Source organism: Oryctolagus cuniculus, chromosome 21 (genome assembly GCF_964237555.1).
Source record: "Oryctolagus cuniculus chromosome 21, mOryCun1.1, whole genome shotgun sequence".
Lineage (NCBI taxonomy): Eukaryota > Metazoa > Chordata > Mammalia > Lagomorpha > Leporidae > Oryctolagus > Oryctolagus cuniculus.
The window spans coordinates 27,517,599-27,539,090 of NC_091452.1; the positions used below are offsets into that span (position 1 = coordinate 27,517,599).

A 21,492-nucleotide genomic window follows, 5' to 3' on the forward strand; every position below is an offset into this window, starting at 1 on the left:
GGGGGAGCTGACGGTGCCAGGAGGTTCCTTGCAAGCCCCACGTGCAGGCTGAGGTCTCGCAGGTGTGCCAGGGCCCCAGGAGGAAGGTGGAGCAGGCGTGCCCTCCACAGGCCACGGAGTTGGCTCAGCAGTTCACCTGCACGGGGCACGAGTGCACGGGTGCACGGTGAGTTCAGCCCCAGTGCTTTCGGGGCTGGTTTGTCTTCCACACTAGGGCTGTGCTTGGAGGTCATAGCTGGTTGAGACTCAAGCGTTTCTCAAGAACCCCCTGGAGCGATGCTTCTGCTCTGAGCAAACAGCTCTTTGTGTGGAGGGCGTTCCGTGGTGCCTTGGCGGAGGCACAGGTGGGGAGCACCTGACCGAACGTGGCTCCCGGCAGTGTGCAGATATGCATGGCCCAGCAGCAGGGCGGCTCCGGGCTGGGGGAAGGGGCGCTGGGGCCCCTGGAGTCAGTCCCCGCACCGTCTCATAGCATGGGCTGACCCGTGGGTGTGCAGGAGCCCTGTCTGGGCTGCCTGCAGGTCGCACACTGCCAGGCCCACACTCAGGAGCAAAGCAAAAGGCGCCCAAGGGAGGCCACTTGCCCAGAGGGACCCAGTGCCTACTGATGACGATGGCCAAGCTCGCTTCACAGCGGGGTGCGGGGTAGGTGGGGCCAGCTGCTGAGCATGGAGCCACCTGCCCCACGTCTCCTCGGCGGACACCTGCTGCTCCCTGCTGGGCTTCCTGGTGCCTTTCTCCAGAAGATGGACCCGCCCACGGCTGCTGTCACAGGCCCTCTGTGGCACCCACCTGGGTGCCTGTAGGAGCCACCTGCAGAGTGGCTGAGGCAGACCCACGCCTCTCGAGGGACGGGACAAGGATGAGCAGAGGTTTGGGGAATGCGCTGTTTCCGGGCCAGGCATCCGGGTGGGGTGCTGGGGGACCCTGTTTCTTATGTGTGGAAGGTCTCAGAAGGTCCAGATGCGTGGTGATCTGTAATGGCATCCTGGTAATGCAGAGGTCCCATGGGCCCTGCTGTGGCTCCAGGCATGGAAGACCCCAGGTGCTTGCCTACCAGGTCCACCCAGACCCAGCATGCACTGGAGGAGCAAGGGCCACAGGGTCAGCATACAAGGCTGGAGGGAGGTGTCCCTGTCCTCCTGCCTGGGACACACCCCCACAGCTGCAGGCTCCAGTCGCCTTCTGCAAGTACGTCGTATTTTCAGGGGGGGCATAAATGGGGGTTAGGGGCAGCCCCACCCTCCCAGCACATGCCAGGGGCTTTTGGGTGGGAACAGGGTGTGCTGGGGGCTTCGGTGAGGCGAGGACCAGGCAGCTGCTCCCCCAGAGCGCCCTCCAAGGCTGAGGCCGGGCAGATGGCCCTAGAAGCTTTGCTGAGGGATGCTGACGCGTGTGAGGGATGCAGGGGCCCTGATCTGCACGGAGCCACGCCAGGTTCTCACTGCCAGGCTCTGGGTGCCTGGTGCCCTTGCTGTGGTGAATTCAGGACCCCTGCACTCTGGATGGGGCCTTCTGCCCATCACCTGGCCCCGCACCTGCTCTGCCACCTCTTTGCGGTGCCCACTCCTCCCCGGGTCCCTGGTGGGCCTGGCTCTGCCCACTGCGCACACTCTCTGCCCTCCTGGCTCATCCCTTTCCTGGCCCCGGCCTCAGTGCTGGGCATCGGTGGGTGGCTGCGGGTCCTTGGTCTTCTGAGGCCTGGCCCTGGGGACCATACTCTGGGTCACCCACTGGTCAGCAGGCCGAGGCCAAGAGCTCTGACCCCTGGTTGGGGAGAGGCTGGGGGATGTCTTCCCACGGCGTCTCCACCTTCAGCCTGCAGGTTTCCAATGCAGAATTTATTGGAAAATACCCTCAGGTTTCCCGGGGCGAGGGGGTGGGGTGTTATGGGGAGGCACGCAACATTGCCAGGCCTACACCACGCCTCTCACGCGTGGCAGTTCCCAACAGGAAGGCGGTTTCGTGAACAGAGTGCGGGCTCTTTGGGCTGTGACTTTCGGTCCTCACAGGCCCTATGATGCTTTCCCACCACGAGGTCGAGGCTGGGGTCCGGTGCCCGCCGCCCCTCCTCATCCTCTGTGGAGGGGGCGGGGAATGACGTGCGCAGGCAGTCACGTGAGTCGGGGCGTCACGTGCACGGGTAGAGGGACCAGACGCTGATGCGCTGGTCCTTGGAGCCTGCAGCCAGCAGGCCGCTGGAGGCGAAGGCCACGCAGTTGACCGTAGCGCTGTGGAAGGCCAGCACCGCCAGCGGCTTCATTGTCCGCCAGTGAAACACGCGGACTCGGTGGTCCCAGCCCGCGGTGGCCAGGAGCCTGCGGTCTGGCCGGAGGGCGAGGTCGGCGATCCCAGGGTTGGTGAGTGGGTGGGTGCGGCACACCTGTGAGCGGGATGGAGGGGGAGGGACGCATGAGACTGCCTCTGGGGCCGCCCTGCTGACCAGGTGCCGCGTCCAGCAGCGCCAGCTCCGCCTCCGGCAAAACTGAGGGAGGAGGCCCTGGGGTAGCCGCCGGGAATGGGAGCCGGCCGGGCCGGGCCGGGGCTGTGGCTGAGCGTGAACCCCCGCTCCGCCCCGCGGCTAAGACCCCAGTCCTTGGAACCGTTCCAGGGAGGGGGCGGGGCACTGGCACATGATGGGGTTAGGCAGGCTCCTTGTTGGTGTGGACCCCACCCAGTGCCTGTTGTAGGGAGCTGGGAGCCCCCAGCCGGCTCCCCGCAGTCCTTGGCTATATGGCCGTGGGCTGCTAACCCCGCATGGTCAGTGATGGGGCCTCTGCCATCCTGCGATGGGGGCGGACACTTGACCCTGGGTGCAGCCCCGGCCCCCAAGAACACTCATTTCTACAAAGTGAGCGCAGAGGAAAGAAGAGAAAAACAGTCCATCTTGCCGTGAATGAACAGAAGGAGAGACCTCTGAGATTGCATTTGTAAAGCCAAGGCTCCAGGCAGGCATGTGGCCTCCTGGTGACTGGTGACTACGCATGCTGATACGCCCCACCCTGGGGCCTGGCTCCAGCTCCCTGCTAATGCAGACCCTGGGAGGCAGTGTCACTGGGTCCCTGCCACCCACACGAGAGACCTGGATGGAGTTCCTGGCTCCTGGCTTTGGCCTGGCCCAGTCCCTGCCACTTAGAAGCATTTGGGAAGTGAACCAGCAGATGGGAGACCTCCAGCTCTCAAAAATAAAATGAAATAAAATAAAAGCAAGATGCCAAATTGGCAAAACCCCAAAGAAACCAGACATGCCAGAGCCGAGCAAAGAGACAGAAGAAGAAAAAGCTCAAGGAGAGCAACTCCCGACTTCAAGAAATCCTGGAGCTAAAGCTACAGAACAGCCGATGTGGAGGGTGCTCTCGGGGCCGGGGCTGGGGCGTAGCAGGTAAAGCCGCTGCCTGCAGTGCCGGCGTAGCAGGTAAAGCCGCTGCCTGCAGTGCCGGCATCCCACATGGGAGCTGGTTCAAGTCTCGGCTGCTCCACTTCCGATCCAGCTCTCTGCTATGGGAGACAAGGAAGAAACTCTTGGCTTTGGCCTGGCGCAGCTTCAGCCGTTGCAGCCAACTGGGGAGTGAACCAGCGGATGGAAGACCTCTCTCTCTCTCTCTCTCTCTTTCTCTCTGCCTCTCCTTCTCTCTCTGTGCAACCTGGACTTTCAAATAAACAAATCTTTAAGAAGACGTGCTCTCCTATAGTCGCCAGGCCTAGGGGATTCTTCCGGTGGCCAAGTGGAAGGCTCCTACCCGCCTTGGCCCCACCCGGGGAGCGGGCAGCGTGGTGGTGCCCGCGAGGGCTGGGGAAGGGAGAGTTTTATATCCAGCCAAACTGTCGCTCAAGCGCAGAGACAATAGTAGAGACATTTTTGAACATGTAAGGACTCAAAAAGAATACTGCTCCGTAAGCTCCTTAGGAGAACTTGGAGCGAGACTCAGCTCTCCTAGAGGTGACTGGGGCGCCGCAGCAAGTGGCCTGGCACGCGGCACAGCAGGATTAGGCCTGAAACAAAACGGGGATTAGGGCTTCAGAACCGGTTGAGTGACTACCAGAAGCCTGGGGAGGGACCGCGAGTGTGGAAAATGCGTATTACCACAAAACCGTACCTGGATTTCAAAATTCTCCTGCACCAAAATAAAGGCATCTTGCAACTAAAATTTTCCAGGGAATTTTTTTTAAATTACTCGCACATCTGCATGGAGTCATAAAAACAGTAGCTCTGCACGGCAGCTCTATGATTATGCTATGTTAAATCCGAGCCTGTGCAAATGTAGTGAGGGGGACCCAGAGGTAGGACTGACAAACACCAGGAGGCCCATCTTAGCCGTGAACTTCAGAACCGAAGCATTAAGTTAGGCCACCTGTGATGTGTAACGATGGTCACAGAAGGTTAAGAGCCTGTGACGCCAGCACTCCATATCACAGTGATGACGGTTCAAGTCTCGGCTGCTCTGCTTCTGATCCAGTTCCTGTTAACGTCCCTGGGAAGGCAGTGGAAGATGGCCAAGTGCTTGGGCCCCTGCCACCCTTGTGGGAGACCTGGATGGAGCTCCTGGCTCTTGGTGTCGGCCTGGCCTGGCTCTGGCTGCAGCAGCCACTTGGGGAGTGAACCAGGGAATGGAGAGCTACGGCTCTTTTCGTTCAGCCCAGAAACAGGTTTCTCTCTCGTAAGGTGAGGATGGCAGGACAGTGGCCACCACAGTGTGGTGCCACACCAGTGTCCTGGCTACAAGCAGCCATAGCAGAGGACGAAGCACACAGGCAACTGTTGCAGGCCCCAGGTGGCAGGCACAAAGAAGGCCAGCTGCTGGGGTGACCCTCCCAAATGCCCAGTGCCCTCTGCCCAAGGACAGTGTCCTGGCCAAAATGTCCAGGCAAAACACAGAGCTCGCGTTAAGCTGAGGAGGCAGAGGGCAGAAGCTGGGGCAGCTACAGGACTGGGATCTGCAGGGCAGGAGAGCGGGATGAGGAGACCTGGGGGGAGGCTTAAGACGATGCGTGGGCTCCCCGTCAGTCTTCGTGCGAGGGCTGAGCTGTGCGTGCTGAGTGGCTCGGAGCTCAGCCTCTGTGGGGGAAATGGATCGAGATGACTGCAGGGAGACCAGGGGAGATGCCACAATGGCCTCCCTTCAGGAACAAGGTCTCCCCCCTTGGAGTCAGGCCTGCCTTGGGCCTCCTCTGTCACAGAGCTGGAAGCCAAGCCCGGCTCAGTGGGAAGGGGAGCAGTGTGGGGGCTGAGCTGCACCCATATGGGCACTGGTTCGAGTCCTGGCTGCCCTGCTAATGTGCCTGGGAAAGCAGCGGAGAATGGCCCAAGTGCTCGGGCTCCTGCACCCACGTGGGAAACCTGGAGGAAGCTCCTGGCTCCTGGCTTCAGATCAGCCCTGCTCTGGCTGTTGTGGCCATTTGGGGAGTGAACCAGCAGATGGAAGCTCTCTCTCCCCCTCTGCCTCTCCCTCTCTGTAACTCTTTCAAATAAAAAAAAATAAATCTTAAAAAAAAAATGACAGGCCGGCGCCGCGGCTCACTAGGCTAATCCTCCGCCTTGCGGCGCCGGCACACCGGGTTCTAGTCCCGGTCGGGGCGCCGGATTCTGTCCCGGCTGCCCCTCTTCCAGGCCAGCCCTCTGCTGTGGCCAGGGAGTGCAGTGGAGGATGGCCCAGGTGCTTGGGCCCTGCACCCCATGGGAGACCAGGAAAAGCACCTGGCTCCTGGCTCCTGCCATCGGATCAGCGCGGTACGCCGGCCGCAGCGCGCTGGCCGCGGTGGCCATTGGAGGGTGAACCAACGGCAAAGGAAGACCTTTCTCTCTGTCTCTCTCTCTCACTGTCCACTCTGCCTGTCAAAAAAAAAAAAATGACAGAAAATTTTCCAGTTTTAATGAAAAGCACTAACTTATAGACCAAAAAAGCTTAGCAAAACCCAACTAGGGTGAGAAGAAAATATGTACAGGTCAGGACCCGACGGTCAAGCTGCTGAAAACCAGAGGGAACGGGAGCCGTGGCCACGGGCGTGGGACCGCTGCGGCCCTAGCGACAGGAAGGGGTCGTGAGTTCTCACCAGAGACGGCAGAACAACATCTCCCAGGGTGAGAAGAAAAGGCAACCCCAGACTTCGTCCTCCTTGAGATGCCAAGTCAGGGAGGGGAAATAAGGACAGTTTTCAGAGAAGCAGAAGCTAGAGAAACGTTTGCTAACAGAACTGTAGCACAGGAGTGGGCGTTTGGAGCAGTGGTTAAAACACTGATTGAGGGGCCGGCGCTGTGCCGTAGCAGGTAAAGCCGCCGCCTGCAGTGCCTGCATTCCATATGGGCGCCAGTTCGAGTCCTGGCTACTCCACTTCCAATCCAGCTGCTATGGCCTGGGATAGCAGTAGAAGATGGCCCAAGTCCTTGCACCCCTGCACCTGCGTGGAAGACCTGGAAGAAGCTCCTGGCTCCTGGCTTCAGATTGGCACAGCTCCAACTGTTCACTGGGGAGTGAACCAAAAGATGGAAGACACACACACTCTCTCTCTGCCTCTCTGTAGCTCTGCCTTTCAATAAATAAATAAATAAATCTTAGAAAAAAAAATTGGGCTTGAGATGCCCGCAGCCCATACGACAGTATCTGGGTTCCAGTCCCTGCTCCACTTCCTATTCCAGCTCCCTGCTAATGCAGACCCTGGGAGGCAACGGGTGATGACTCAGGTACTTGGCCTCTGCTTCCCAGCCACACAGGAGACCCAGATGGAGTTCCTGGATCCTGGCTTCATTCAGCCTGGCCCAGCCTCGGCTGTTGTGGGTATTTGGGGAGTTGAACCCATGGACAGAATACCTCTGTCTCTCTGGCTTTGAGATAAAATGAAAATAAATAAAACATTTTCAAAAAATAAGAGATTGGAGCTGGTGCTGTGGCATAGCGGGTTAAACTGCCGTTTGCAGTGCCGGCATCCGAGTCCCAGCTGCTCCATTTCTGCTCCAGCTTCCTGCTAATGGCATGGAAAAGCAGTGGAAGATGGCCTGAACCCTTGGGCTCCTGCACCCACATGAGAGACCTGGAAGAAACTCCTGGTTCCTGGCTTCAGCCTGGCACATCCCTGGCCATTGTGGCCATTTGGGGAAATGAACCAATGGATGAAGATCTCTCTGTCTCCCCCTCTCTTTCCCATGTAATTCTGCCTTTCAAATAAATAACTTTAAATAAATAAATAAAAGAGTGTCAGGATAAGAAAGCAAGAATTGCTAGTGCCCTGTGCCCCCAGGCACAGTCCCTGTTCCGTGTAGGCGCCGGTGGCTGTGTGCCATGGCCAAGCACCAGCCCAACAGATCCCCACTGATGAAACTGTACCAGGCGTACTCACTGACAGCAGGCTCAAGCTAGATTAACGGCAGCCAACAGATATATGGAAATTCAATAATATGCTGCCAAGGAAGCTACCGATGACCCACAGGAAATCATGAGGGAAGAGAGAAACTATCACACTGTGTGAAAGTGTGGGATGGGTCTCCCTCCTCACCCCATGGAGGGAGATGGGGCCGGGGGCTGACTCCAGCCCAGCAGAGGGCCCAGAACCCAGGGGTCTTCTCGGAGCAGGGGTGCCATGGATGCCAGCTGCACACGCTCAGTGGCCGCCAGCGCTGGCCACCAAGGCCCCCCACCAGAGGCATCTCTGCCAGACGGCCTCCTGGAATCAGAATGCCGGGAATGCACCCCCTGGAGCCAGCCCCAGCTTTGCAAGAGAGACCCCCCTCCCCATCTGAAGGTTCAGGAAGGTGAGAGGTAAAAGGGATGAAATACATATACATGTATTTAAATGCTGTAAAGGAAGTAGCAGCCCAAGGGAACCTGGCCTGGGCCGCACAAGAGCGCTTCTGGAAGGTGGTGGAAGGGACCTCCCGTGGACTCTGGAAGTGCCCTCGGGTTAGCAGCCGTTGGGGTCAAGCGGTGCAGGTTCCTAAAGCCAGCTCCCAAATGCATAAAGCGAGGGTGGATCCCTCCCTCACCCCGCCCCCACCGGGAGGCAAAGCCACAGGGAGGGGGCTGAGGCGTGGGGGCGCCCCTCCACGACGGCCAGCACGCCCGACCCCGCGTCTGCAGGTACAGCTGTGCAGGGAACGCCACAAGCACTTTTCATTTGAAGCAACATGTGTGGGGCTTATGCAGACTGGACGGGCCTGCACATTTCAAAGGACTGATATCATATCGACCTTGTTCTGTGACCACAGTGCAATTAAGTTAGAGCTCGAGAAACGAAAGATAACGGGGCGGGGTGGGGGGGGAGGGGGAGAGTCAAACATTTGGAACCATAAAAACACTCTAATCAGCTCAGCGGCCAGAGAACAAATAAAAACAGGGTCCGCCAAAAAGTGAGGACTGATGAAAACAGTGACATCTCGCAATGTGGGACCCAGCAGCCGGCCTAACCCCGTGGAAGCACGGGTGGTGGGAGCCGAGGACGTGCAGGGCACACACCCAGCTCCACTTGGAGCTGCAGATCCAACCCAGAGGGGACAAGGACAGACGTGATGACATGAAAACAAAGAGTTTTCCAAGATGGACAAAGGCAGCACAGTGCTGACCAAGGCACGCAAAAGGAGCAGCACGGTGGATGTGGCTGGAAGACACACAAATTGCAACAGTGCGACCGGAGGAAGCCACTAGGGAGACACCCTGAAGAGGTTCACGCCTACAGACTCACTCCTAGAAAAATATTACTTCCTCCCAAACGGGCAGGCCTGGGGCCCCCTGCCTGGTGTACCCAGTGACTGCAAGAGGAGGGGACACCTGTGGCGCGATGCCACCGCACAGGAAGCCACAGGAAGGGAGGTGCAGCCCCGCCTTGGCCCAGCAGAGCCGGGGGCACATCTTTTTTCCCATTTTTTTAAAGCTCCTGGGGCCAGCTCTGTGGCATAGCGGGTAATGCCGCCGCCTGCAGTGCTGGCATCCCATATGGGCGCCGGTTCAAGTTCTGGCTGCTCCACTTCTGATCCAGCTCTCTGCTATGGCCCAGGAAAGCAGTAGAAGATGGCCCAAGGATGGGCCCCTGCACCTGCATGGGAGACCCAGAAGAAGCTCCTGGCTCCTGACCTTGGATCAACCCAGCTCCCACCATTGTGGCCATTTGGGGAGTGAACCAGCAGATGGAAGACCTCTCTCTGCCTCTGCCTTTCAAATAAATAAATAGATCTTTTTTTTCTAATTTTTAATTTTTTTGACAGGCAGTTAGACAGTGAGAGAGACAGAGAGAAAGGTCTTCCTTTTCTGTTGGTTCACCCCACAAATGGCCGCTACGGCCGGTGCGCTGTGCTGATCCAAAGCCAGGAGCCAAGTGCTTCCTCCTGGTCTCCCATGGGGTGCAGGGCCCAAGCACTTGGGCCATCCTCCACTGCACACCCGGGCCACAGCAGAGAGCTGGACTAGAAGAGGGGCAACCGGGACAGAATCCGGCACCCCAACCGGGACGAGAACCCGATGTGCCGGTGCTGCAGGTGGAGGATTAGCCTAGTGAGCCGTGGCGCCGGACTTTTTTTTTTTTTTTTTTAAAGATCCACAATTTTTTTTTTTAAATCTACTTGGAAGGCAGAGCAAGACAGAGATCTTTCATCTGTGGGGTTCCCTCCACAAATGTACACGATAGTCAGGACTGAACCAGGCCTAAGCCGGAAGCCCAGAGCTCCACCCCAGCCTCCCACGTGGGCGGCAGGGCCCAACCACTAGAGTTGTCACCGGCTGCCTCCCAGGCATGGTGGCAGGGAGCTGGGTGGGAAGTGGAGCGGCCGGGCTGGAAGCAGAGCTCGTGTACGGGGTGCGGGCAGCAGATGCCTCGTCTGGCAGGTGTTTTTAGGGGTATTCGGTTGTTTGAAGGTTAAAGAGAACCACTGAATGATGACGTTCGCTAATTTAACAGTGGGGAGGAGAACTGTCTGAGTCTGGGAGGCGGAGCCCAGCACCCACTCACGCCGTGGGCTCCTCCGTGGGGGAGGGGGCAGTGGAGGCTCCCTGTCCACCTGCCCAGCACAGACCTCACTGGTCCACCCTCGGCCCTCCGTAAGGCAGGGTCTGGGCTGCTGAGCGACCTGCACTGCCTTCAGCCCCTTCATGCCTGCCGCTCTGGGGACAGCAGCCTCCTCAGAGGCCTGCGCCCCCAGCCCACTGCTCTCGGCCCACTGCCACCAACACTGTCTCCACATGCCCTGGGCGTTGTGCCTACCTCCTGTTTGTGCCCAGAGGACCTGGCGCTGGGTCCACCATGCTCCCCGCCTGTGCGCGTCCTCCAGCAGCTGAACTGCCATGGCGCAGTGCGGAGCCCCGCCTGGGCGCCCCTCTCCACACAGGGCAAGATGGGGCCCCGGCTGCGAGGGCTGGCACACACTGGGGCAGGCTGGGGGCAGACACAGCCATGTGCCTGTGTGGTGGCGGTGGTGGGGAGAGGCACCTGCCTGTGTCTGCAGGCCCCGGAGGCCCTGCCCTGCCACTCAGAGCAGGCTGCTGTCGCACCACCACCCTTTGCTCTCCTGGGCCAGGGGACCCCAAGGGGTCCCTCCCTGGAGTTTTCCTTCTTTATAGGAATGCACTGATGGCATGACGTTTCCAGAGAGAAGAGAGCTGCTTTCGACCCTGCCATGGACACCCAGAGCCCAGGACAAGTGGGAGTTTGTGGCACAGCCCTGAGCCAAGGTCCCCGCAGGCAGAGGGTGGTGGAGGCACCCAGCCCCTGCCACGGGGAACAGGAGGGACTCCATATCCCACCCAGCTGCTGCAGGAAACAGGTGACAACACAGAGGCAGAGCCAGCCTGGCACATCTCAGCAAGAAGCAGGGGAGCCCTGGAGGGAGGTGATTCTCATGTGGATAAAGACCTGTACCTGGGGCCGGCGCTATGGTGTGGTGGGTAAAGCCACTGCCTGCAGTGCCAGCATCCCATATGGGCACCGGTTCAAGTCCCAGCTGCTCTACTTCCAGTCCAGCTCTCTGCTATGGCCTGGGAAAGCAGTAGAAGATGGCCCAAGTCCTTGGGCCCCCTGCGCCTGCATGGGAGACCCGGAAGAAGCTCCTGGTTCCTGGCTTCGGACTGGCGCAGCTCCAGCAGTTGTGGCCAACTGGGGAGTGACCCAGCGGATGGAGGACCTCTCTCTCCTTCTGTGTAACTCTGACTTTCAAATAAATAAACAAACCTTTTTTTTTTTTTTTTTTTTTAAAATAGCATTTCAGAAAGACCTGTACATGCCCTGGGGAAGGAGGGGTGGGTACAAAGCTGGGCCACAGTGATGGTAGACAGAGGAGTTGGCCCTGGGCCCTGTGGTCCCTGCCTGGCAGCCCCTGGTGACTGCTACTGGCGGGTGCTGAGTGCAGCGGGGGCAGTGCCTGCAGGCCAGTCCCTGGCCCTGGCTCCCGCCTGCAGCCTCCTGCTCAGGCACACCCTGGCAGGCAGCAGCGACGGCTCCAGGCACTGGGTCTCGGCCAACCACGTGGGAGACCTGGACTGAGTTCCTGGGTCCCAGCTCCAGCCCGGCCCAGCCCTGGTCCTTGCGGGCATCTGGGGAGTGAACCAGCAAATGGGAGCTGTCGGGCTCTCACATCAACTAAATGAAGAAATAAACAAGTGGATAAATGAGTGAAGGAATCAGTAAGTAAAAGGTTTAACAAGCCGGGGAGTGGGTCGGCAGTGGTCGGCGCTGTGGTGCAGATGGGACCGCGGCCCTGGGCGCCGGCCCTGGCCGGGCAGGGAGAGCCTCCACTGCTCTGATCCTGGCCCGGGGCTGACTTGGGGTGGGGGAGCCTCATTATTACTTAAAGACCTAAAAATACCCCTGGCTGTAAATCAGTCCCGCTTCAAGGCGGCGGCTCTTGCGCCACGTGTGGGAGGGAGGCACAGGCCTGCGCGCCACCTGGGCCCGATGGCAGCCGCGGCCCCCGGCCCCACGCTCACAGGAGAGCCACCTCGGGAAGACGGGCATGTGGCCATGGCGTGGCTGGGTATCCCCCCCTTCCCTGCCCCATCCTCGGCACCCCTGGGGCGCGTCCGGACCAGGATGGCCTCCTGTCACTGCCGCAGCCCCCGGCCCGGCCCGGGACCCTCTGGGAAGCATCTCTGGCCACCAGTGGCTCGCTCAGCGCATGACCTCAGGTGCCAGGAATGCACGGCACGGCCGCCATCTGGTTCCGATTACCCACGCTCCGCGGCGGGAACCTCACCCGCGGCTCTGCTCCCAGGGCCCGCGGGGGGAGACTGATGTGGGCTCATTAGAGGCTTCGGCGGGAGGACACGAGGGAGGCCCATCCGTGCGGGCCCACGTGGCTCTCACAGCGCCGTGGGGCCCCCGTGGACGCTGAGGGCCTTGAGGCTGCCTCACCTGCTCCCAGGTGTCAGGGACGCCCTCAGGTGGGGTTTCTTAGCAAAGCTTCCTCCTTAAGGGCAAGGCCTCTGGGGCCAGCGCTGGGCGTGAGGCCGGGTCAGGCGCACCGGCTTGCACCCTCCCTCCCGGCACGGAGCCGTGCGCCCGCTTTGATGCGCCTCCCCCCTTTCCCCGGCTCTAACTTTCCGATTCATTAATTCCTGGTCCCCCTTCTGCTTTAACTTTTCGATTCATTAGTAGAGTAAAAGTTCGTCTCTGCACCGGAACGTGCCCATAAATTTCAGTCTTAAGTTCCAGCAGCTGTTTCCCAAACACACCAGGAGAGGCAGGGCGGATCTGGCCCGGGGCAACAGGAGGGCCCTTCCCCGGGGTCCTGGGTGCAGGCAGGGGATCAGGGCGAGGGGGAAGGCAGTGTGGCTGGGGCTGCAGCCCCTGCGGAGCCCTTAGGAAAGCTGCCTGGGTGTCCAGCCCTTGGCAAAGTCAAAACCACTGCAGGAGAAACGCCAGGGAGCAGGGTGTGAGGGAGACACCCCCACCCCACTCCGCCGCCTGGCCGCCGCCGCGCCCACCTGGCCAGCTCAGCACCCCCACCCCCGCCCCACCAGGCTCAGCACAGACTGAGGACTCAGCGCCCCATTCAGCCTCCAGTTTGTGAAATGACTGACAGCTCTCTGCCTGGCCCCCACCTCCTCCCACCTCCCACCTGGGGCCACCTTCTTCCCAGGTGGCGGCTGGGGAGCCCCGCCCCTTGCAGCAGGGCCTCCCTGCCTGTCTCACGGATGGGCACACAGATGCCGTCCCCTCCACTCAGCTCCCGGGCACCTTGTAGGGACCAGCCCCAGATGCCCCACCCCTGCTGCAGCTGGCCCTCAAGCTGGCCCCAACTCCGCTGGGTGCTGCGCCTTCCTTGGGCTGCCACATCACCTTATGTCCCGGTGACCCCTGTCCCAGGATGACCTTGTGACAAGTCCCTCGGTTGTACCCCAGCCATCACTCAGCAGCACTCTTGTCCCCTCAGCGTGTCCCTATTCTCACTGGGGGCCTTTCCATCCCTCCCGCCTTGGGAGGCTGGCAGTGCCCACTCCCACGTGGGCCTGATGGCCAAAGCTAAGGCCCCTTCTGAGCTCCAGGCACCACACCTGCCAGGCAGCTTCTCCCCTTGGGGGCTGGCCTTGGCTCGGCCTGGCCCTCCACAGCCCACAGGCCTTGTCCTCGGCGCTCTAGGGCTGGGATCCTGGGGTTTCCCGCCCCCACCTGGGTGCAGAGCTGTTTCCACTCACCGGCCATGCTCAAGTCTCGGTCGTCTGAGGCTCGTAGCTCACAAGGAGGGTCTTCGCCCGCCCCCAGAGCCCACTCTGCAGCCAAGCCCACCCTCTGGGGGCCACGAGACCCGGGATGCCCCAGCACCTCAGGCCCCATGTGGCCTGCACCACCTCCAGCTTCTCAAATGAGCCACGCCTGCGGCCTGGCCACCCCGTGCCGGGCACCAGGGTTGCAGGCCCAGGCCTGGACACCAGCACCCTGGAGCCAGGCCAGGCCAGGCTGGCTGGCAGAGTCCACAGGCATTGTGGGAAGATCTGTAGGAGCTCCCACTGGGCCCCGAGGCCTCAGGCGTTCCTGTTGCCCGTGAGCAGCGGCCTCCCTCGGGGCCTGCCCGCAGACCACCACAGGGGGCCTCGGCTCCATGAAGTCCCCCTCTTCCTTTTTTTTTTTTTTTTTTTGATTAATCAGTTCCTTACTGAACAAATTCCTCTGAGTTTCCCACAAAGGGGCCTGAGCCTTCCTCAGTACTCTACGTGCCTTTTCGCTAGATGGACAAGACGTGACTGCTGCTAACCCGGGGTCTGCGAGAAACCCAAACCATGTGAACGCTCGGCCGCGCCCACGCCCCCTGCTTCCTGTGCCGCCCGCGCCCGCCTCCGCGTGATGGATTAGCCGGGGATGTGCGCCGGCTCCTCTTCATGCCTAAATATTGTTTCAGCCTATCAGACTGTTAGTGCAGGGCAGGATGGATGGGGCCGGGCCCCCACCCCACCCCCGCACACTGACCTGCAGGGCCTGCTGCCCGTCCACGCTCCAGACAGCCAGCGCTTTCCCCGCCGAGCCTGAGACGCCCCGGGCCCTCTGGGGGTCGAAGTCAAGGCCCATGACCGGTTCCTCGTGGCAGGCGATGCGGCTGCACACCTTCCGCTCGGACACGTCCCACAGGGCCACCGATCCGTCCTCATAGCCAGCCAGGAGGAGGGGGCGGGAGCTGGAGTCAGCCTGCGGGGCGGGGCAGGCAGCAGAATCAGGGACCCCGTCTCCACGGAGCTTCAGGGTGGAAGGGGGGCTCTGGGGCTCCCGCCTGTCCTGTGCTCCCCGTGTGCCCTGGCAGCCAGCAGCCCCAGCCGCGAGACTTGGCTCCCTCACCGTGCAGCCGGCCAGGTCCCACTTGCCCCTTCCCCGCCTCTCTCACGCCCGGGGAGGACCCGTGCTCCCGCATCCTCTCCCCGGCCTGCTACGCGGGTCACCCGTCCAGAGCCCCCAGCCAGGGGCATCCCGAGCTCCCTCCATGAAAATGAACTTTCTGGGCCTCGTCCGCATGGCTGCGGAAGCCGCCCCCACCCCCCGCCCCTGCCCGCAGCCTGGCGTGAGCCGCTCCGCGGGGCCGTGCCGTCGTGATAAATGAGGGCCGGGGTCAGAGGGCTCTGTGCCCTGGGCAGACGCCTCGTTTATTTATCCTCTGCAACAGCCCCAGGAGAGGAGTGGGCTGGGACCCCGCGTCACCCTGGAGGAGGCCTGGGTGCAACCCGTGGCTCTGACGAGTAGACGCCAGGGCTGCCTGCAGGTCGGAAGGGGAGACTGAGGCTGGGCAGGGGGACGGACGCAGGCACCAGGGCCTGCGTGTGGCCGCGGTACACCTGCCAAGGCCGGAGCTGGTCCAGAGCTGGTCCAGAGCTGGTCCAGAGGCCACCTCTGTGTGCCCGGACAGGGCTGCAAACCACGGTGCTCTGGCGACTTCGCCTTCACTGGGGGGCAGGAAGGAGGGCGGCTCCCCAGAGGGGTGCGGGTGGCGGCTGTGCCTCCCCAGCGTCGTCCCTGACATGAGGACCCTGCACCTACGTGCGTGGGGCCCAGCCACGCTGCGTGCTGCTCCTGCCTCGTCAGCCCCGAGCATGGGGACCCAGGATGGTTCTCTCAGGCAGAGCTCGGGCTCCCCAGACAGGGCTCCGGCGGCCGGCAGCTGTGCAGGGCAGGGTCGGGGCCAGGTACTCTGTCTGGATCCCAGCCACTGCCGGGCCTCTGAAGACCTTGCCTGGGGCCCGGTGGGGTCTGTTACGCTACACGGTGGCTCGGCTCCCTTACCTGTGTCACCTTCCGCCTAGCCTGCCTGTGCTCTCCTCCTGGTCTCCTGGGCCCAGGGCTCTGCTCACCGCCGAGAGCGGCTCTGGCCAGGCTCGGCATGAAGCCTGCGTGTGGCCTGTGAGCCTGATGCTCAGAGAACACCTGTAGTGGTGCCCAGCAGCCGGCCTGGCCCTGAGGTCCTCACCTGGCCAACCCCACTCCCTGCTGGGGTCTCCCGGCCTCCTCCCAGGGACAGACTTTCTGGAGCAGGGGCTTTGATGGCTGCAGCCTTGGCGGCTCCTGACCGGAAGTGGCCCCATCTGCTCTTCTCTGGCTCCTCCCCCACTCCCTACGGAGACCTACAGCCTACAGCCCATAGTGGGAGGGGGGTCCCATGGGGGAGCGGAAGCCACTTGCAGCAGGGCCTCTGCCAACTCTCTGCCATCCAACGCAGGCCGGGACGGCTGCAGGGACCTGAGACTCCAGGGCCGGGAGCCAGAGCCTCAGGCCGGGTCTCGTGTCCCCGACACAATCACCGCCTGTCCTCCTGTCGGCTGTGCTAATTACCCTGACAAGTTGGTACATCCCTTCCGACACATTTTTCTGCTGGAATTTTTACACGGTTGTGCAACGCCACGGCTCCCAGGGTGCAGCCAGGGGCATCCGTCTGGCCCTGAGATACTGTGGTCACTGCCCGCCTGCAGGCCTCAGGCCTGGACACACACCTGCTAGCCCAGGGGCTCCCTCAGAAGCCCCCCCCCATCCCCTCCTCGCCTCCACCAGGGGCAACACCGAAGCCCCGGTTTTATTCCAGGTCTCCCTGGGGGAGGCACATCTGGCGTGGATCCCGCCTGGCACACAGGCACCTCTGAGCAGCACGAGCCTAAAGCCCAACTCTTGGGAAGAGTTCAAAGGGCACTGGGGACAGGAGTCCCCTCCCCCGCCCCCGGCCCAGCACAGGGTGGCTCTGAGGCAGGCAGGCAGGCAGGCACTCTGAGCCCAGCGCCTAACAGTGACTGAGCCTGGGATTCCCAGGACGCCGGTACTCTGCTGCCCAGACCTGACCCCAGGAGCTCTTGGTGACCTTGCAACCCTGGACCCAGGCCAGCCGTGCTGCCAGCCACCCCTCCCCCCGCCCCTCTATCCAGAAAGAACAGTCTAGAAAGATGGAAAACGGCTGTGGCTCAGGAATCCTGGGTGTGGCCGTGGGGAAAGCCGTCGCCTAAAACCCACTTCCGCCTCTAGGAGGGAGAGAGGAGAGCCATTCCCCAGCAAAGCACGGACGCCCGGGCTCGCCGGGCTGAGCTGGCACCAAAGGCACAGGCGCGGTCCCTCCGGAGAGCAGCCCCTGACTGTGAGGCCTGAAGAGGATGGGCACCCACCACTGGGCTGCAGCTTCCAGCCAGGCCTGGCCTCTCTGGTGATTTACAGGGGAGCCCCTTCTGCAGGCAGCAGCCCAGGGGGGCAGGGCGGGGGACACGGGCTGCCGGGGGTGGTGTGCACATGTTCTTGGAAGGGGTCCGGGGATAAATCAGACCCTGCATGGGGCATGACTCATGGCGGCGGCGGCGGGGGCGTGGCCGGCGTGCGCCCGCCTTACCTGCTGCAGCCTCAGGCACATGGGCATGCCCAGCTTGGCGCCCTGCTCCGGCTTCAGGGTGCACACCGACGTCTTGGATGGCATCTCCAGAATCCGAACCTGACGGTGAGAAAACAAGCCGATCTGGGCCGGTGCCAGGGCGGGCTGGAGCTGTACAAACACGAGACTTCTAAGGCGATTAGCCAAGGCCGCTGTGAGTTTCTGTCCCCCTCCCCGCGGGAGCCCAGTCTCCTAACTGGGACGCTGCGCATGGGCTCCCCGCTCGCTTGCTCGCTCCTGGGGCCTGGGTGCTTGCTGGGTGCTTGTGACCAAGTGTTCGCATGGTGCCTGAGTGACCGGCCCTCGGCGCTGGCTGCCTGGCAGCCGCCCCGGGCCTCTGGGTGGGGCTGGTGGGGTGCTGGCTCGGCTCGCTTGCCTCTCTCTGCTTCCGGTTCCTGCTGCAGGTTTCACATGGGGTGACCTCAGGCTTGTCCAGCGGAGCAAGGACTGGCACAGCAGCGCCAAGGACCCCCCCCCCGAGCCGGCCTAGGGAAGGAGTCCTGGCTTTCCCAGCACCCCCTGTGCCTGTGTCCCCTGGACACTGGCCGTGGACCTTGCCCAGCCTGTCCTGTCCACCTGAGCTGTGCATGTGCTGACCGTCCCCAGGGGGACAAGCAGAGTCCCAAGGGGCAGACTCAGGTGCTGGAACGCCCAGACAAGAATCAGCCCCCAGCTGGGCTCTCCTGGGTCCCTCCCTTCCCTTGCTGGGGTCAGGACAGCCCCTCTTGCAGAGCTCTGAGAAGCAGGGGTTCCCACAAGGTGCGCTGCGGCTGGGCTGGCGTTTGTGTGGCTGGCTGGTCGGCTCCCCGGAGCACTGGCGGTCTCTGCAGGCCCTGACCACCCCAGGTGGCAGTGATGGTGGCTCCCTACCACTCGTGTGGCTGCAGCCACGCCAACCACCTGGGACAGAAAGCCTGGCCAACTCTGCGCTCCCCTAGGCTTGCAAACAAACAGCCTGAGGTCCCAAGCGGTTGGGGCTGTTGTGTGGCCGGGTTGGGAGGTAGTGCCCCAGAGAGCAGTGAGTGACCATGCGGGTGAGAGCCTCACTGCTCCCTGGCCCACACAGGATGGGCCTGGGCTGAGCGCTGCCACCGCGCAGGGGCAGGGAGCTGAGAGTGCCCCTCAGCAGCACAGTCCTGCTGACCCTGCCCCCCACAGCTGGGCCACACACTCCCCTGATGGCGGCACTTCTGCCAGCTTGGCTCACAGCTCTGACTGGCCTGCCGCAAAAAGTGAGTCCTGGAGTATGCCCACACGCGTGCACATGCATGAAAGTGCACACGCACACATGAACACACAGGCACGTGTGCACATACGCACATGCACACTTGCATACAGGCGCACATGTGCACGTGCCCAGATGAACACATGCACACACATACTGCACACACATGCATACATGCACGTGTACACATGCCCAGATGAACACATGTGCACACATACTGCACACACACATACACGCACATGTACACATGCCCAGATGAACACATGCACACACATACTGCACACACATGCATACATGCACGTGTACACATGCCCAGATGAACACATGTGCACACATACTGCACACACACATACACGCACGTGTACACATGCCCAGATGAACACATGCACACATACTGCACACACACACACGCATGTGTACACATGCCCAGATGAACACATGCACACACACATACTGCACACATGCATACACGCACGTGTACACATGCCCAGATGAACACATGCACACACATACTGCACACACACACATACACGCACGTGTACACATGCCCAGATGAACACATGCACACATACTGCACACACACACATACACGCACGTGTACACATGCCCAGATGAACACATGCACACATACTGCACACACACACGCGTGTACACGTGCCCAGATGAACACATGTGCACACACATACACGCACATGCACACAGACTCCCTGCCTTTCAGGCCCAGCACCCAGGGGCCTCGGGTGAGCTGCCTGACTGAAGACGCCCATGGGCGACAACTGCGGCAATGGGATGAGGCTGTCCAAGGCCGTCACAGCCCTGGGACGAGGAGGCGACCAGGCGGGCCAGATGGGTGGGGGCTGTCTGGGCACCTAGGGCTCCTCAGGGGAAATCGCTCAGGGAGAAGTTGCTGCACAGTGAAAGGAGACGTGGGGAAGAGGACGCGGGGACACCTGGGCAGAGAAGGGGGCTGGGGGCGGGGCTCCGAGTCCTTCCCTGCTTGCTGCAGGACTGCAGCCACGGTGGGAGGGGCCGGGGCCGGGGGCGGGGCCCACATGAACCCGAGCCCTGGCGGCCACCTGGGGCTGGCTGGACGTTCTGGGGAGCCTGGCTCACGGCCCGCAGGTCCCCGCGGTGGTGAGCATGGGCTCAGGCGCAGCAGGGTACCCAGGCCAGCGAGGGCAGCAGGGGAGTGTGGAAACCAGGGCAGCCCTGAGGTCCAAACTGGGAGCTGTGCGGGGAGCCTGGGTGGCGGCCCCTACGGAACCCTTCTGCGGGCAGCCCTGGCAGGCAGGCTGGCACACAAGAATGGGCCTCTGGGGTCAGGGGAGGGGCCACAGAACCTCCTGTACAGACCTGGGGAGCCTGCCACCTGGCACCCAACTACACTCTTGCTTCCAGAAGGGAAGGAAGATGCTGGGTTCGGGCAGGTGTGGCCACCCAGAGCTCCGGGCACTGTCTGGGCACAGCCAGGGAGGCTTTTCCAGGGCCCGGTCCAGGCAGATTCCAGGTGGGACTGTGGAAAACAGCCCTTTTCCCCGGGGATGCCAAGGTCCCCACACCAGCCGCTCCTGGAAAATACAGATGCTTCCCGCACGGGCAGAGCCGCGGCCAGGAAGCCAGCGTGCAGCCTCCAGGGTGGGGGTGGGGGCAAGCTGACCGTCTGCCAGCCAGCGGCTGCAATGGGAGCACACGGAGAGCGGCCGGCAGCGCTGGCCCTGGCGGGGCGGGGGGGCATCTCCAGGGTCTGGCAGCTCCCAGGGAGCTGGCACTGCTGGCTGCCACGGTCCAGGAGTGAGCACGCCCCTTTCTCACATTAATAAAACTCAGAGCAGGTTTTTGGCAAACCAGCAAGAGAAGTGTGTGTAGCTCCTAATTGGCGATTTAAACGCAATCACGAGCAAATAAATGCCTGTTCCCGTCTCGTTATTTATGAATCTGCTCGAAGCCACGACGGCTCTTCCTGGCTGCGGGCCAAGGTGAGCCGTGCGCAGGGCCCTGGGCTGCCAGCTCTGGCGGAGCCGCCCTGCCCGAGCTGAGCCACCGCTGGCTGCAGAGGCTCTGGGCGGGTGCAGGAGGCCCTCCCTGGTCCCACTCTGGCCCTGGGGCAACAGTGAGCCGCACCCCTCCTGCTCCTGGAGGTCTTGGCTTCCCCAGTGCCCAGGGCTATGGACACTGCTGTCCAGCCTGGCCCTTCTCTTTGTCACCAATGCCTCTGGTCACTTTGGCCTGAATGCCACCTGCCAGCGACCCCCCAGCCCCGGTGTAGCCCCATCCACTGGATGCACCCCTGCCCACTTCCCCCTGGGACGGCGGTCACTGCCATCCCTCACCCCTGCACCCCAGCCCTGACATGGTGCCTGGTGCTGTGCCCCTCCCCTTCCCGCCCCAGCTTCACCAGGGCCTCCATGTCTCTCCCACCATCTCCTGCCCCTACCCAGAAGGCTCTTCCTGCTCCAGTCCTCTGCAGACCCGGGCGGTCTCTCCCCATCCACTCCTGGTGGCCTTGTCCTTGGCACTCAGCCATCCTGGGCTGTTCTCCTCTGTGGGCGATGCAGCCAGTGCCCCCTGAGCCCCTCCCTGATCCTCTCCACTGCCCTGGGCAGTGTGGGAGAGGGGAGATCCAAGGTGGGCACACCACCAGGGCCCAGCCAGCTGCTCACTCACCTCTGGTGGCCCCTGGAGTTGCAGTTGGGTGGCAGACCCCAGACCCCAAACTAGACCCCAGCTGCTCCCGCAGGGTCCTGTGCTGGTGGGTGCCCACCCCTACCCTGAGCGCCCAGTGGCAGGCTGGTCCTCACCTCGTCGCTGCCCTGGCCTGGCACGGCGAGCGTCCAGCGCGGCTGCTCCCCGGCCAGGACGGAGCTCCTGCAGAAGCCCACGCTTTCCAGGGGCACGGAGTCCACGACGGCGTTCCTGCCCTCTGCCAGGCTCCAGAGGCACAGTCGCAGGTCCCGGCCCTGGCTGACAAAGCAAG

The 21,492-nt window shown here is 62.0% G+C and overlaps 1 protein-coding gene and 1 long non-coding RNA gene across 7 annotated transcripts in view; one reads left to right on the plus strand and one right to left on the minus strand.

Moving 5' to 3' along the window:
- Positions 1-1,826: 1,826 nt before the first annotated feature.
- Positions 1,827-21,492, minus strand: part of GNB1L (G protein subunit beta 1 like) — a 60,165-nt gene continuing 40,499 nt past the window's right edge. For all 6 annotated transcript variants that reach the window (XM_051837283.2, XM_051837276.2, XM_051837286.2 and 3 more), the window contains 4 exons: positions 21,317-21,479; positions 17,255-17,353; positions 14,377-14,592; positions 1,827-2,383 (listed from right to left, as the gene is read on the minus strand). In XM_051837283.2, the coding sequence (XP_051693243.2) occupies positions 2,132-2,383; positions 14,377-14,592; positions 17,255-17,353; positions 21,317-21,479 (730 nt within the window). In that variant the 3' untranslated portion in view covers positions 1,827-2,131. The remainder of the gene's footprint in view (positions 2,384-14,376; positions 14,593-17,254; positions 17,354-21,316; positions 21,480-21,492) is intronic.
- On the plus strand, positions 2,380-11,266 carry LOC138847390 (uncharacterized). Its single transcript, XR_011385170.1, has 2 exons — positions 2,380-3,382; positions 3,416-11,266. It is a non-coding gene; the product is annotated as an uncharacterized lncRNA (long non-coding RNA).